This window comes from Corvus hawaiiensis, chromosome 4, assembly GCF_020740725.1.
Source record: "Corvus hawaiiensis isolate bCorHaw1 chromosome 4, bCorHaw1.pri.cur, whole genome shotgun sequence".
NCBI lineage: Eukaryota > Metazoa > Chordata > Aves > Passeriformes > Corvidae > Corvus > Corvus hawaiiensis.
This window is the reverse complement of record NC_063216.1, coordinates 60015533-60032604: the sequence shown is the minus strand read 5'-3', so window position 1 is coordinate 60032604 and position 17072 is coordinate 60015533. Positions and strand designations below refer to the sequence as shown.

Genomic DNA, 17072 nt, shown 5'->3' with positions numbered 1-17072 from the left:
CACCTTCATGTAGTCTTTAATGTCAGTGTATTGCACCGACCATGAGGATGCTAATCATGTTCCTACTGTAATTTTTTTTTTTTTAATATTTTGACTTCATTAGTTCCCTGCAGACCTTTTAGAGAATGAATAAAGTTTATACATTGACCTTTTTAATGGGTGTGAAAATGAAAAGGGACTTTTCAGTAGCAGGGATCTGATTTATGACACCCAGTAACCAAATCTTCTTGCGATTGGGGCCAGCCATACCGTGTTTACAGATACTTAGTCTTCTCTTTATTCCGCTCTGATTCCGGCAAAAACGACCAGCAGAGGGCTGCCTCCTTTCAAAGTACTCCAACGGGAGAAAATGAGGTGGATTCATGAAATATTAGGCAAGGGAAGGTTTAGGTAACTGGAGAAAATGGTAGAGTGGGGGGTATAGACAAACGCATTAAAAATAGTCAGCTGGATTTGAAACTGGTTTGTGCTGGTTTTTGCACATATTACAATTTGTTTTAATCATAACTCAAAGAAACATTTATCCATAGCTGTCCAAGTTCAAACTGGATGAGAGTAGCTGTAACACTACCGAAAGGAACCCTGATAACACTGGGGTTTGAGTTCAACTTAAAATACAATTCAAAAGGAAATTAAAGCTTTATATTCGACTTATATTACATTCCTATTTACAAGATAGGTTTGGATGAGAAGTATAATCATCTTTCTACAAATAACATGATAAATATTTACAAGCATTTATGGTGTCTCCACTTCTGAGTGGCCAAAGTCAGCTGGGAGTCCTTCCTCTGCCAGCGATAAACCTGGTTTACTAAAATGATGCCCTCTTCAATATTCCCCACGAGGAGATACACCATGGGACGGTGGGTTGGAGACATCCTCTCTATACATTTTTCATTAATTAGCAGCCACTGTTGTATCATACTCTGAGTTTCATAAGGCAAGAGCGAGCCCTGGCTAGTGAATTCCACCTGGCATTCAATGTTATACTCTTGGTCCTCAGATGCTGTTCTCTTCTTGGACAGCTTTACTTTCACTGCTGAGGAAAAAAGAAAAGGAAATGCAAGTCACTCCATTTCTCAAATGCAGAAAGAAACATTACAGGTGAAAACAGGATAATTCCTTAAAAATATCTTCACAATTTTTGCTGACAGAGTATGGCGAGGCCTTTTCCAGCAGCAGTTTAAAATTTAAAACATTTTTGAAAAATAAATTTTATGTAGTAAAGGGGTTTTTTTTCAATTGAAGTAGGTGACTTGAAAAAATATTTTCACAAGCATGAGTAATTTATTTTTACCATCACTGTGTTATGTCAGACTTTGGGTAATTACATATTGTAAGCTGTTGGTGTTGTTCTTGCATCACAAAGCTGCCCAGCAATTGCCCAAGCAATTTTCCTGAAACTCACCTTGTCCATGTGTGGAATCCCTAGGCAAAAATAGCTTGCTGATACCACCCTTTTAGATATTCCCTTTTCATTATAGGCATCTACCCACCCCACTTGACTCCACCAACACTTTTCAGCATGACATTTTTCTGTATTTCTTGATCTAACACTAGACAAAGTTGCTGAAAGTCTTTGCACTGACATCAAAGGGCTTTCCAGGAAGTCTCTAGGGCAAACTCCACTCATCACTCCAACAAGACAATAGGAGGTAAGAATTCCTTTTGCTGACATGATTTTCTGATTCTCCTTTTCAGTAAGGTAGGTATCACAAAAGTCTCGTGCACAAAAGTAGCAAAGATACACCGTACACTGGTAAAACACCAAAGCTTTACTTTGTGTTTAAATGCTAATAAAAGGCAAACTTGCTTATTTGGCTGCTTTTGACAGAAATATTTTCCATAAAGCATGTTGTAGCCAACTAGACCAGAATAGCTATTTGGTTGGAAACCAGATCATTAATAAATCTTTCATGCACAATAAATCCTCCTTGTATTTAGATTAGAAAGAACATATTCTGAAAACCAACCTAAAGCTAAGTTAGCAGCCAAACTCTTAATCCTTTGAAATCCCTGGAGAAACTGTCACTAATTGTAATCCTACTTTCAAAGCATTTAGAAGAAGAGTTGTTAGTCTCTTTAACACTAGCTACATTAGCAAGGACTTACCAAAGTTACTGTCACAGAAAACTTCAAGAACTCTTTTGTGTGTAAAGAATTCCTCCACTGCTGGGCAGGTCTGGCAGGTAGGCTTTGGTAGGACTGATAAGAAATAACAAAGTCTCACTGTTATCTTTTTGAATAATTTGTTTTAATTTTCGGCTGTCAAAGCTAAGAACCCACTGTTTAACCACAGGGATGACAGAGAAAATACACATCAAAGACGGGGCCAGTGATAATAGGTAAAAAGTCAACACACTTCTCTGAAAACATGGCTAGGGATGAAAAGGAGTTTCATTTTCCATGCACATTCAGCCCTTGTTCAGATTCACAAGATCGATTATCAGCAACAAATAAAGTAACAAATACAGTATTATTTTTAACACAGCTACAGTGGGTGGTAAGGGGTTAGGTGGCTGGTTCTATCAGTCACTCGGTTCAGCTGTGGTACAACTGTGAATATATATGAATTTGTGTGTGCTAGCAGCAACTCAATCCTACTGTTTTTCACAGAAGTTAGTAAGTGTGAGTGCATTTGAAGATTTGAACATTTATGCCATGATAGCTCATGTTTCTTTAAGGAAAATCAGATAAAATCATCCCAACTTTCCTAAGCTGATCTGAGAACCAACTTATATACATAAATTTCTCTGTCATGAGGGCCACTGATAAGTCTATAAAGAGACCTCAAAACTCTATGTGTGCTGCTGTGGGTATGACAGTGCCCACAGCTGTGCAGGGTGATAATTGCCTTCCTCCACGATCAGAGCACAGCCTGCTGCACTGTTGGCTTACTGCACCGCAGGGCTGCTGCAGCTTGCACTGCCAGCACTGGCACTGTTCCACCATCTGCACGAACACGTGAAGCAGTAAAGGTAGACCTGACTCCATTACAAAATCATAGAATGTCTGGGAACAATGTCCCTTGTATCTCCTCGATTCCTGGAACACAGGATATGGCCACCCTCCCCTCTGCCACCTTCGAGCTACCTTTGTGCAGGTATTTATAGTCCTTAGTAAGGGGTGCCAGGCACATGTCCTCATCTCCAGGGAATCGGTCGCAGTCCAGGCTGGCAGGCCAGGGGTGTCCATGGCACAGGAGCACGGGGGCGCAGCTGTCACGGACAGCAACACACATACTCCTACAGGGATGGATAAACCTGTTGTCGGAGGAAATACCAGGCTGAGTCAGACAGCTCAGTGTTAAGGAAAACTATTGCAACAGTGATTCCTCTGCAAAGTACATAATCTCTGCTGATATTTAACATCCTTCAACAGTAATATAATTCCAGAAGCAGCAGCTGTGCAAATTATGCAAGCGGTCTGTGTACAGACTGAGCTTACAAGATTTAGCTATGATTTTAAAAATGCATTTATGACAACCTGAGAAAAGATTCAGTATGAGCCTGATTCTGTTCACAGTAGGTGCTTCAACCCTAAATGAATGAGTGAAGTTCAGCTGTAACAAAATAAAACATTATATCTTTTGACAACACCAATCATGTTCCCAAGGCAAACTAAAGTTGAAGTGGAACAAGTTTTCAGTACTTTTTTTCCTGATGAATACAAAAAAGCTAACAGAATGACTTTGGACAAAGTGGAGATCACCTTTAGATTATGATAAACATGCCTTTGATTTCATTCCTATTCTGGCAAATAAAGGCTGGAGATTTGTACTGTGCTGTGATACTTACGTATCTAAACAGATGGGTGCAAACAGGGAGCACAGGAACGTCCTCACGTGGGGGTGACAGTCTGTGTGTACAAGATGCTGCCAGGTGGTGGATTTTTGGATAACCTCTGCCATGCTCGTGTGTCCCATCAGGTTGGGAAGTCTCATTTCAGAGTATCCAATCTCGTGGCACATGTCCATCTCCTTGGGTATCACTACACATTTCGTGGATAATCCAATGTCCAAGCCTGTTGCCACTCTTAGGAAACCATTCACAGCAAAAACAAGTATTTTTGCAGTCAGTAACATCTTCCAGTGACTCCTGGGCTGCTGAACAGGGAGCTGTCAAACCCCTCAAGTGCAGAGGCATGCTGAAAACCTTGTGGCTTATATATCCCAGGAGCTTAATGAGCTGTTGGTTATCAACTGCTTATCAAATCACTTGAGACAAGACCAGGTCTTACTGCCTAATCAAGGGATTGTTGTGACAGCCAGGGAGGTGGAGAAAAAGTATAGATGTATGTTCCCCAAGGACACTGATTTGGAACAGCCTTTCGCATGTCCCACAGTGTCAGTGGCTGCAGCATGCTATGTAGCATATTAAATTTTGACACCTGGAAGGTTCACTATGTGCTTTCTAAAACAAATTAAGAGATCCCCCAGAAACAGGGTTGGGCAGACATGCTGTCTCCTGGGGCTTCTGTGTCTCCTTTGTTTTCAGACACTGCTGATGTGACAGAAAAAAACAGCCCAGATTGACTTATCAAGTGAAAATGTTTTGCTTGTGCTAATGGCCCATGTCTCTTCCACTGTTTTACAATGTAGAAGAGGCACTTTCTTTGGTCAAGCACTATATAAGAGACAGACATCTGCTATTAACCAAGTATTTTGACTGCAAATTTGGATTCCTTTTCTGTGACATGCTAAAGGTCCCGATTTCTATTAATTTTAATAGACACCTGAAAATACATAATTGAATTTGTAGCACTGTTGTGGCTATCAGTATTTATTCAGGAAAAAAGCAGTTACACATTTTTATTATTTTAAATGAAGTTGTCTACATTTAAAATTGCTCAAATAATGCAGCATTTCAACTATTTATTAATAAATTATAATTACGTTAAGGCATATGAAAGGAAATGATACCAGATGTGTACTTTTTCTGTCCATAGCACAAAAAATGGTGTTAAATTTCTTACATTAAAAGTAACAGGATTCTGAATGAGTACCTCATCACTGTTAGTACAGCCCTTTGTTATAGAGAAGTTGGGAACCAATTAAGATGAAAGAGGGTCTGAGTAATGCAGTTTACCTATTATGAATAGAAGAGTCAGATTATGAATTTTAAAAGCTGAAGATCTAAACAAAGCATTTCGTGGAAATTTTTTATTTGATGAAAATATTTTTTCCAATTAGTTATTGGTGTTGATTTTTATTTCCACATCTGGTTACATGATTTACCAGCAGAAATGTTTAGCTATTAATAATATGTAAGTGGATTTACTGTAAAATATCTGTCTTGGATATTAGGCTAAAATAAGTATGTTCATAATAGTGTGTCATCCAGTATTACTGACGCTTGACTGAAATACATTTTTTCAGAAACCATAGCTTTTTGTGCTTATATGGAGATGTAGCACACTTAGACAATGCATTACATATAATTTACATGTTTATACTTTAATGTTAGGTTATTAATCCTAGCATCTTTGAAGCCAAAGACAACCCCCTACTTATTCTTCCTTAGCTGCCTTCTTTAGTCTAAGCTACTGGTAAAATTACAGTATCTGTTTAAATAGCTAGAAAAAAATGACAGCAGGCAGGGTCCCAGGAACTAAAAATGTATTTAAAACAACTCTCAGTTCCTCTTCTCATGCCCTGTTGCCAGAATGGTGTTTTTTCCCAGCAAATGTGGTTTCTCTGTATCCATTATTGCACCTCAAAGCACAGGAACTGAATACCTAACCAGGCTGATTTAGGCCTGACAAAAGCTTCCTTTTGACAGGTGCTCCATGTATTTCTTAAGAAGTTAGAGCCTTATTAAAAGTCAGTAAAAGTCCCATTCTTGCTAAGTCTGTGCAGGTATGTCTGCGGGCCACACTTTCACACAGCTGCTCCTGCTACCATTTTGCAGTGAAACGACTGCACGAAGCTGCTTAACCCAAGGAGAGCCAGCGGCACAGCCCTTTGAACCCCCAGTGCTTTGTGCATCCCACCTGTGCCCTGAGCAAAACCGTGAGCTCCACCTCCTGTGCAGAGACACCTCTGCCCCATGCACAGAGCTCAGTTCACACAGGCTCCAGAGAGGTTGCAGACACTGTAATGTCTCACTTGAGTCTCTTTGGCATTCAGTAACTGAAGTGAAACTGGACAAGTGTCCCCCTTATGCAGCAGGCTTCTGCACCTGTCCATGTTGCTGATGTTTTTACCAAGTCATTTTGTAATTTTATGAAATTAATCAAATTCCTCTCTGTCTCTAATTATATTCTTCTGTAATACTTCCTTCATCTGATTGCTATCTGAAAGGAGGTGGCAAGATCTCTGGTGAAAGAAGCATTTCTCTTGCATGTGGAGCATGGTATTACGTGCAGATTTCTAAATGGTATAAAACATGGAGTAAGAGAGGGTTGCTGTGCCCCTTCCCACCACTGCGTTACAACCAGCCCATGCCAGGCCTGTGCTGGGCCAAGCTCTGGCTGTACCCACAGCCATGTGTGCTGGCTTGTGAGCCAGCGGGGCTGATTTGAGAGGTCCTCTGAGCCACGACTGATGGACAGAACAGAGGCAAGTGTCACAAGAGCGTGTGAGACAAAGATCATCTAATAAGAGCTAATACCTATCCTGGCAAACTTAGTCTCCATAGGAGCTGTCTTGGAAATAAATAATTGTGAACTGTGAGTAATTGTCACTGCCTGAGTCAGTTTCCTGCCAGGCTTCCCGGGGAGTAGGTCATTTATGAGCCACTGCGGAGCCGTGCTTTAAAGATTCTTTTAGTCTCAGCTATGTCTTAGAGGCATCCAACTATCTTTTGATGCTTTGCTTTTGAAGAGCTGACTTTTGGTAGACTCGAGGGCTGAAGAATTGTCACCAGTTTCAAGAGAAAAATGTGCCTAAAGGCCTTTGCTGGACACCTGTGACTGCACTGGGTCCAAGGATGGTTCTGAAGCCAGATTATCCATAATTCAGTAATTTTTGATAGTCATCTTCTGTCAGGAAAGAGAATAATTTATGGGAGCTTCTGATTCTCTTCTGGAAGTGACTTAGTTCAAGTGGGTCAAATTCCTTATCCTGTGCCATTTTCAGTATCATCATTTACTAAGGAATTTACCAATTTGACATCCTTTTCACTACACTCATGGGTCACTTTTAAGTAGGGGAAAGTGCTTGTGTTCAGACTCAATTATTTTGATGTTCTTCATGAGCACGTTACCTTTGAACTTGGTTTGACAGCAAGCTGTTATAATTTTAATTTTTAGTAGGAGTCCTGCAGAACAGTTATTAAAAGTGAGCACGCAGAGTAGATTGCCATTGCTTGGAGAGTGCTACAGGTCAGTCAGATGTTGGCAGAAGTGTAACCTGTGGCACCCATGTTGCTCTGTCATACATTCTCCTTTTATTTTGCAAACACTCAGCTGGTCATTTCATGGTGGGGAAAAAACATCAAGCAAATATGCACACAGATTGATTTTGTGAACACAGTAAACTGTTTCACTGTTGCCACACCAGCTAAACATCCAGATTGCACAAAAACTGGTGGCTCAGTATTTCTGATTGTAGTGATATATGTCTGTAGAAGGTGCTTGAACAAAGGCTGACTAAAGTGAAAAAAAAAAGATTAGTTTAACAAACGATCGTGGCAATTGCAGTGCCTGCATACAGTTAGAGATGTCACAATCTGGAGTCTGCTCTTTGAGACTTCTGAAGAAAGCTGTGTGGTGGTTCCCTTAGCTACAGGCTGTATTTATTGTTCCTGGATATGAGCAAGGGACACCTGCTGATGGACCATGATAAGAGGAACAGTGGCTGGAGGCTCTCTCCCTGCCCACCTCTGTGTCCTCTCCTTTGACTGTTACCGGGGAGACAGACAGAGATTAGCTAGGAGCCACCCATCAGAGCTCAGTGAGAAACAGGACTGACATTTTCTTCAAAGAAAGCAGGGGCCTGAGAGCAAATTTGCAGATGTAGGGATTTTTGGTTTTAATCTGAACATTTGTTGCAATATTTGGCTGGAGTCATTTTTATCTGGAGTCAATTGCAGAGATGCAAGGCTCCCAGACAAAGATCAAAGCCTGTAACCATGCACCCCAAGTGGCAAAAGGAGGCAGGGGAGAGGTAGTCCTTGCCCTGATGAAAGCTTTGCTGGACTAACATCTTTACTCTGCAGGGTAGGATTTACTTCGTAACATTTCCGTTGCTTTATTAAAAAAATAATTAGGCCACATATGGTATCTGTAAAACAGCAGAGATAGAGTCATGGATGCCTTTGAATGCCTTTGAAAAGGCCTCATTAATTTATTTGTCACAATGGCTTTAGCATTGCTTCAATTTTTAAAGGACAGAAATATTGTATTTCCTTATAAGTCTGTAATGGAAATTGTTACAGGCTCACTGCTCTGGCATGCTCAGCACCGCCCTTTTTACTGTCAGTCGATTAAATCAGAGGAAAGTTTGTTTTAATAGTGAAAGAGAAATTCGATGCTTTGGGTGACCCAAACTTAGTTTCTGACTCTGCCACATTTCTTCTGGAATCTTTAACCCTGCTACACTGTACTCCTGCACACACAGATTGTCCTGGTTAACAATGCTGGGGGGATGCTGGGGTTAAACATGTTCAAATATGAAGTGGTCAGATGCTGCAAGAGTCGGGAGGGGGCATGTAAATACCCACACAGATCCCAAGAGTATCACTCAAAGCACAAGGGTACTGAATACCATACAAAAATTGGGTAAGTAGCATTTTCTAAGTAGGCCAAGTCAGTCAGGACCAAAAAAAGGACACAAGAAGGTGAGGTGACTTGCTAAACAGCCAGCAGCTAACTCAGGCATACAAATCTGAGCTTTGACATCACAATGTTCATTGACCCATTCAGCTTCTGGAGGTCCTGCCCAGCAATATTTTTGTCACTGCAGAGCAGGATAATTTGTGTAAAGTGATTTTAGATGAAGAACTGAAATCCAGTACTGACTTACTAGTGGCACACTCACAAAATTGCATTTAGGCCATTTCCTGTGTGCTGCATGTCAGGGCCTTATGGTGAACACCACATAGGTTAAATGCTGTGTGAAGCTGTTTGCTTTCAAGGAGGCTGAAAGGAGGAAAGAAATGCTGGCACAGTTGTCATTAAGAAAGTGGAATTTTGTTTTTCAGCCATAAAAACCATGGCAGGATCACCAGTGTGGTTTTGCTCCAGGGGTAAGCAAATTCCAAATAATGGCTTTCAGGTGGGAGCAAAATACAGTCTGTCTGAATTTAGGGTTTTACGCTATTGATCGTGTACCAGATGAGCACCTTCCACAAACAGCCAGTAGTAATAGCCACTCTTCCCTGTTCTCCCCCAGGTGAAAAATTAAATGTTTTTGGATATTTTTATTCCTTGGTTGGTATTGGTTTGCTGCTTTGGCTAATACTGCCTATCTTTCTTTCTAGTCTTGAGTCAGTTTTACTGAATTTCAATTTAGTTTTGCTTTGATTTAATTTTGTGAAAGAAGGACTATTTGACAAATGGAATATCATGTATTTCAGGCACAATATCTGCTCTACAGAAAAGTTCTTCTTTTCTTTTAGACTTAAGCGGTTTTTGCAGTCTTTTGGCAACGGGGCTGATGCTGGTTTTCCCTCTATCAAATTTCTGTCATAGCTGAGTCCCCTGTCATGTATTGTCTGTCACAAATAGCTCCAAATGAAATAAAAAGTGAAGTTAAACACAGAGCCCACTGAATTGTTTCTAAACCTCTGTGAACAGAAGGGAATACAAGTAGATTCGAGCTGTTTCATAGGGAGACAGGGCACCAGCTGTTTGGGCTACAAGTAAACACTACATACCAACTATTTGTAGTCCATTGACAAAGTAAACATCGTCACCTTGTCTATTCCCCCTCTCGAATCTTTCTTTGTCTGTGGCCTGTAGCCAACTACTGATCATCAAGATAAGACAGAAACACATTAAGTCTTGAAAATTGTGTCTGGCTTCTAGCTGCCACTAGAGATAGCTCTATCAGTTAAGCAAGTAAAACCCCGGGAGAGTGCTCTGCTGACTCCAGCACGCCTGGAGCCCATCCCTTTTAAGTCGCTTGGCAGTATTTCGCATTTAACTTCTATGAATCCCAGCCACCCGCAGGAAATGCTCTTGGCATCTGACATTTTCACAACACATGGCAGGCCTTGCTTCACTTTAACACCATGGGAAGCAGCAGACCTGAAGCTCCTGTTTAGAAGGCAAACTTCAGCCTAAATACTTTTTTGAATAAGCAAAATTTAAATAACTTCTGTAACTTTTCACAAATACATAGATGTGCTTCAAATATCTCAATTAGATATTATGGCCAAATCTCCTCTAAGCAAGATTCCCTCTGGCATTTGCATAATTTTTTTCTTGAATAGATTCATAAAATCATTTAGGTTGGAAAAGACCTTTAAGACCACCAAGTCCAGCCATAAACCTAACACTGCAAAGTCCCACTACACCACATCCCTAAATGTCACATCTACATGTCTTTTGAATAGTCCCAGGGATTGTGACTCAACCACTTCCCTGGGCAGCCTGTTCCAATGCCTGATAACCCTTTCCATGAAGAAGTATTTCCTCATATCCAGTGTAAACCTACTCTGGCACACCTTGATGGTAAAATGTAATCTCATTCCAGACACTGAATATGTATTTAAATCTAAATAATCAAAGCAAATGTTCCTGTTACAAATGTTTTTGGTGAAACCAAAGACTTGTCAAGAAATAGTCAAAGTTACACCCTGGACATGAATTTGAGATTCTGATCATTAGAATCCTGGCAGCTTTTTTTTTGTGTTACAAATTTCTCTCCAAACCATGATTCATATTGTTTTTAAGGCTGTAGCATGGAATTTTAAAATTACAAAAAGAAAATATATTTTCTTGATAAGTCCTAGCTTTAGGTTTCTATGTTACCATAGTTTTGGAAAGAGATTTATTATTTTGGCCTTTCTAACTAAAATAATTTGCAAACTTTTTCATTCGAGTACAGAGGTGCATACTAAACTCTATTAAAAACAAACAGTTGTGTCCTGAACTCTAATGTGTACATAGACAATATTCCAAAATTTCTCGGAATTTTGAGAAAATAATATTTTTAACTGTGGCAATTACAAATTATAAGAGTAACTGCTTCACAAATCAGTGTGTCCATTCATAGGATATGTATATAATTCTTGCCTGACAGCTATACAAATATTTGATGGGAATAGTTCTTTTCTGTTCTGCGCCATGAATATGTGCTCAAAGGCTAAGGAGTACTCACTGACAGTGTGGACAGTGTGGACAGTGTGAATATTTTTTTTCACTCTCCCTATTTTAAACATTACCTTACACACACCTTTTGGACAAGGATGACCACAAAAAAGAGCCTTTTGGAGCCTTTAAGGCACCTTCCTATCCTGATAAAAGACACACTTGCTATCGCAGCTGCCACTAATCTACATTTTTTCGGTATTCCTCATATATCAAGAAACTCAAAAGATTTTTCAAGGTTCAATTAATGAAGCAACCAGCCTTTTGTGTAACCTGTTTTGACTACAGATGCTTAGCCAAATCACACCTCTGTGTGAGGAGTGAAGAATTCGAGAGACAGCAGGAGCACAGCACTGTGGCAGACGACTGGCAGGACCATGCCAGCCATTAGGTGGATCATCATGGGCAGGTCTAGACTTCAAATGAGATAAGGGTTTCACAGACACTACTTTTTGATTTGAACCTTTATGATTTTCTCTCTGTTATCATACAAGGATGGTATCTCTGTAAATAGTGTGTAAGTCTTTTTGTCTGCCTGAGAAGACATCTAGAACAGTTTTGTAAAAGTAAATAGATTCTGCACCTTGTATACTTATTAAATCTTCTTATATGCACTTTAATGGTGAATGCATAGTGCCTTCCTGTAACACTGATGCTGGGCCCACAAAATCTGCAAAACTTCAGCAGTTGTTCCTATAAAGAAGATTCATATTGCCACAACCATTCCCACAGCAGGCCTGAGATTTACAGAATCAACCACTTCATCCCCTCCCGTCTGTTTTGTCGACAGCTCCATCGATATTCATGAAAGGCTTTAAATCCTCTGCAAAGGGGGAGGATTCAATTTAAAAAAAAAACCAACCCAAACAAAAACCAAACAAACCACACATCAGTCTTTAAACAGAAAGCATAGATGCAATATGCTATACAAAAAGATGGGGAAGAAAAAATGTCTTCCTCTGAGCCTCAGGGCAGATGGCAGACTCCTTCCCTTTCTCTGTGGTGGCTTATGTTGCACACATTGCCTCTGTTGACATCAAAGACATTTGGTTTCTATTACCCTATCTTGAAGAGAAATTCACTGATAAAGGAGTCTCCACCCTAATGATTAAACCCTATTTGGATTTCAATACCTGGGCAGAGCCGCTGAGCCAGGAGGCCAGGATTAGAGGGTCGGAGACTTCAGCGCCCATTTGCTAATCTGGGTGCAGACTGTGGGGCCTGCCTGTGAAATGTTATGTCATTTGGTCTTCACAGCCCTTTACCTTCATTCCAGGGCAACCATTTTCTTCCAGTGCAGCTACTGGGAAATGAAATGGGTGAGTCCATCCTAAATAGCTACACAACAAGAAGAGCTGAGTAAATAGGAAAAAATGTAGAGCAATCATTTAGAAATAGCTCAAAATCAAACAGAACCTAAATGATCTCTAAAACTATGGTTTACTTCTAATTAGAATATGAAGCACAGGGAGGCACAACCAGAGAAATAATTGAATTTAAGCTTAGACAGGACAGGCTGATGGTTTTTTTGGTATTAGGATCCATTTTCATTCTCTAATGAAATGGAAGGGTTTCATGCTGGTTGCAGTGATCAAAGATTGATAACAGTCTCCACAGGAGGTTCCTTTCATTATGGAAACCATAGAGGAACAAATAGTTTAGAGGGGAATGTATTTTGAAATTAGACTCTGGAGGATCCAGAGAGAAAGGATTTGTGATTGCAGGTCTACTTTCACACCATAAAAGGAGCATGTTTGCCTGACAGCTTCCTTAGCTTTTTTCCTCTGCTCTTATATCTAGCTGATAAGAGAGATAAAAGATATTGCCACTCCCCATAAGCCTTGTTACATCTACATCTATACTACAGCATTACTAATGTTAAATGTATTAGGACAGGAGACCTTTGAATTGTTTGGTGAGAGAGAAAACTACTTTTAGAAACAACCAGAGAAAATGCTGTGTGTTTCTCTTCATACTGAGTAGCATTTTTCTCCCTGGTATTCCAGCAAAATGAAACAGATACTGGAATTACTGACAGATTCTGTACCCAAGGAAGGCAAATGCAGTTTCCATAATCCATGACTATACCCTGGAAGCCAAGATTCTGCCTGTTTTGCTTATGCTGAGTGTTAGAATATATCTATTGATGTCAGTGTCTCATGGCAGACCTTTATGTGAGCAGAACTGACAAAGGTGGCCAACGTACACAGGCCACTCACTCTTTTTGGTGAATTATCTTTCAGGACATTCTATAAAATGTTTGGTTTTGGTCCATGATATTGAAAAAGCATTCAGTATGGGCGGTACTTTCCCTGCCATAGGGTTGGCCCAATAAAGCAACCTCATTCTAGTATCTTGGTTTCAGCAAGGGATGCTGCAGATGCATATGCCAATCTTTAAAGAGAACAAACAGCTTCTGCCCCTGTGCTTACTGAAGTCCTTAGCCACTCTGTCCCAACACTCCAGTGGGAAAAGCCAGCTTGGGTCCATGTCCACATGTGCAAGGACATTCACTTGGCTACTTCTTTCTTTGATGACTATCAGTATTTGATTTGCTTGGTAAGAACACTTCTTGAGTAGATAAAACTAACACAGAAAAATGAGGGGAAATAGTGCTTCAAATTCTGCCTACTTCCAAGTTTTCATTTTTCTCCTTTCCAAGGGAAAAGGATCATTTGTGGTAGAGGCCCTTCACAACCAGCCCTACTGTCATGCCCATGTTTGCTAAGGTCTAACGTTTCTGGACAAGAAGAGAGAGATTTAGTCTTCTTTAAAACTCCTAGTTGATCACAAAGGATGTATGAACCAGCTGATGATGTCACATTACCATGTTAGAGAAGATTTTATTAACCCTAAGGGAGCCCTCAGGCATCCACTGGTATGAATTGGGTACATTAAGGCAAGCCAGTGTCTGGGACATGGAGATGCTCTCTGATTGCTTAGCTCAGCTCTTCAGCCTTTCCTGAGCATCTTCTCATGGGAAGTCATGCTTACCCCACTGCTAAGATCTAAAGTTACAGCATAAAGGGAATTTTCCCTGTACATAAATAATTTATGTCTCAAATTACTCTAATGATACCAAACACGAGTTATGGAAAGCAAGTCAAAAGCTGGAAGACATGCAGCAAGTTCATAACATTAATCATATCAAATCCAGGTGATCAAAACCACTAATCCAGCCATAAAGCATAAAAGGCCATAAAACCCATTGAGAAACCTAAGGAAACACAGTTAATGCTCTGTTTTAAAGACTTGCAATGGCAATACTGAGTAGATAAAGTAATTATAGTTATAGTGAGCTGTTCATTAAGAGAATCACACTTGTGTCATTGAATCTCCAAATACTCACTCATTTTTGTATGACCGTAATTTCACATCTGTTCTGAAAATTCAGCAGCCTGAATGTAAAGCATTACCAGAGTGCTTGAAAGCCATGGGGGAGTCATGTTTGAAGTCTGTAAGGTGACATGAGACCTGGAGTTTATATGTATGCCTGGTGACCTAGCCCTCCCACTCTGCCAGCATGCAGGACTCTATCTCACCATTCACAGTATTCTCACTGCTGTGGTTCTACTTCTCTGATGAGTCTAATTGTTTATTTACAACATTAGTAATGCCTTCAAGAAAATCTTCCTGCATTGTCTTTTCTTTCTTTAAAGGAAATCTGTGCTGTTGTGCAGTAATTCTTTCCTATCTAATCATTACCTTTTGCATAAATGCATAATGTATGAAAAACTTCATTATGATGCTGTCCTGACACTTAGTCCAAATGGAGACTCACAGCAACTTACAGTAGCTTTGCCAATGGCACAGAAATACGTATTCATTCCATTTATTATGGAGCACTGCCAATAAATCTTTACAGCTTGACCTAATTTAATATAAACCATCGTATCTAGGTCAGGGCAGATGGCAGGGGGCAACTGGGGACAACCCCAGCCCTGGGTGTGGGGCACCTCCCTGGGGATGAGGACAGGCCAGACTGGGACATCAGCCTGTGAGTGGAGGTGGTTTGGTAGGACCCATGGCCAGGGACACAGCTGTGGGGTGGTGAGGAGCTGCAGCTCAGGCAGGGCCAAGGCAAGAGCACCAGCTGGAAGCAGCTCCCTGCATCAGGGTTTGGCCCCACAGCGCCTGGGAGCCTGCCCCCAAGGTCACTATGGGAAAGGGGCCACCCTTGGCTGCACTGGCTCAGAGCTGGCCCCCAGTCCCAGCAGCCCAAGCTTTGTGAGCTCCTGTGGATGCTCTCATAACCCTTACAAGCAGAGCTCACCATCAGGCTTTCCCAAACAACTACTTCACAAAGGCTGTATTGTTACTCTTTTACGGCTGGAGAACAACAGACAAGAGATGACAGCCTATTCACCCATCAGTTTGGCTGAGCACAATTTTCCAGGCACTGTTGGCTCTGTGGCCATGTCAGTGCTAGTAAATGAACCATGCCTGCAGCACTTTGCTGGATCTACTGCTTTAGAGAAAACTTGAGGGAATGTTTTTCTGATTACATTTCTTGGCTGTGTTTTTTCTCCTTACAGTAGTGCCATTTTTATGAAAAAGAAAAGTCAAACTTGACTCAAACCCAAAAACGTAAGGAGTTACATTTAGGAACAGCAAAATGTCCGGGCACATACCAAAGTAGTACTACTTGGCAGCAGGAACTATCATGTATAAACGTGACTTTAAAAATACCTAAAAAAAAGCTGCCATGGTCCAGGCCCCTGTGGACTAAATGTCCATGGTCTTCTGAGCAGTAAAATTTTACTGTTATCAGTGATATAATAATGTTACAGTAATAATGAATTTCCCATTAGTATCAGACTGAACTGGATTAGGTGGCAGTCTTGTGTTGGTATTACAAGTGTCACTCTGACAACAGCCTCACGGCTGCTGGTACCACACAAACACAGCAGACTTTACCTGCTCCCTAGGAGCGAGTGCTCCCAGGACATTGCGTGGCAAAACTTGAGAGCATTTTCAAACAGGACCTTAGCAATTTCTTTCCTTGCATTTCATTTGTTTCACCGGCAGTCACTTTTACTTCTCAAAGATAACAGCATATTCAGAAAGCTTCAATGGAAGGTGTAAGAGCTGCATGCCTGGGTCACTCTAACTGCTGGAAAATGCACCTTGTCGCTTACTGATGAAGCAGACCACGAACTAGAAAACTCCTGCTTGGAAAAGTAACGAGGTTAAGCATAAAGGAGCTCCCATTACCGAGCAGAACAGCAGCAGACAAAAATTATGAATCATTAAAACACTTTCCTTGTCCTCACTCACCTCCTTGTGGGATGCTGTTTCTGGTAGCTAAAAAGCATACATCAGTTCCACGCCTCAGAGCTGCAGGTGGTTGCTAAGTGAAAATGCAGTTTTCAGATATTACTATTCCACAGGCTGCAAATGATCTGTGCACAAGAGCTGCTCATTAAGTGGTAGTCCATGAAGTTTCAAAGAATATCTGTATGATGGAAGTCCTCCTCCCTTGATCTTTCTCCAACTCAGGCTTCTGAATTCTTATGAAGACAGGAGATTTAAAATGCGGCTGTGCGTGAAACTGCTTCTGGTATTGTTTGACTTATATAACCAGTTGCCCCCAGAGTACGCAGGAGATGGAGAATTAATCAGCAGGGACAGCAGGTGTTTTGAGCCCCTATTCTTTTCTGTGGTACCTACAGGGACTGTCAAAACACATGGCTATTTTATACCAAGATCCAGGGACTGATAGCATCTAACAGATGCTTCATTCTCTGACAACGTTAGCTGAAACAGACCAGAAGCATCTGGTATTCGTTTTTGAACAGCAGATCAGAAAGTAGGAA

General features: G+C 40.8%; 1 protein-coding gene across 1 annotated transcript; it reads right to left on the bottom strand.

Annotated features, from left to right (window-relative positions):
• Positions 1-724: 724 nt before the first annotated feature.
• Positions 725-4085, bottom strand: LOC125325389 (secreted frizzled-related protein 2-like). Its single transcript, XM_048302394.1, has 4 exons — positions 3798-4085; positions 3094-3263; positions 2113-2205; positions 725-1039 (listed from the first exon to the last, which is right to left on the bottom strand). Exons 1-4 carry the CDS (start codon positions 4082-4084, stop codon positions 729-731), a joined length of 861 nt encoding a protein of 286 aa, XP_048158351.1. The 5' UTR covers position 4085; the 3' UTR covers positions 725-728.
• Positions 4086-17072: the final 12987 nt, after the last annotated feature.

Excerpts from the sequence above, each read along its gene's own strand:
- LOC125325389 (XM_048302394.1), bottom strand. The coding sequence starts at position 4,084 with ATGTTACTGACTGCAAAAATACTTGTTTTTGCTGTGAATGGTTTCCTA. Across the intron at positions 3,264-3,797 it reads GCACCCATCTGTTTAGATAC|GTTTATCCATCCCTGTAGGA; the intron begins GTAAGTATCACA and ends CTCCGACAACAG. Across the intron at positions 1,040-2,112 it reads TTTCTGTGACAGTAACTTTG|CAGTGAAAGTAAAGCTGTCC; the intron begins GTAAGTCCTTGC and ends TTTTTTCCTCAG.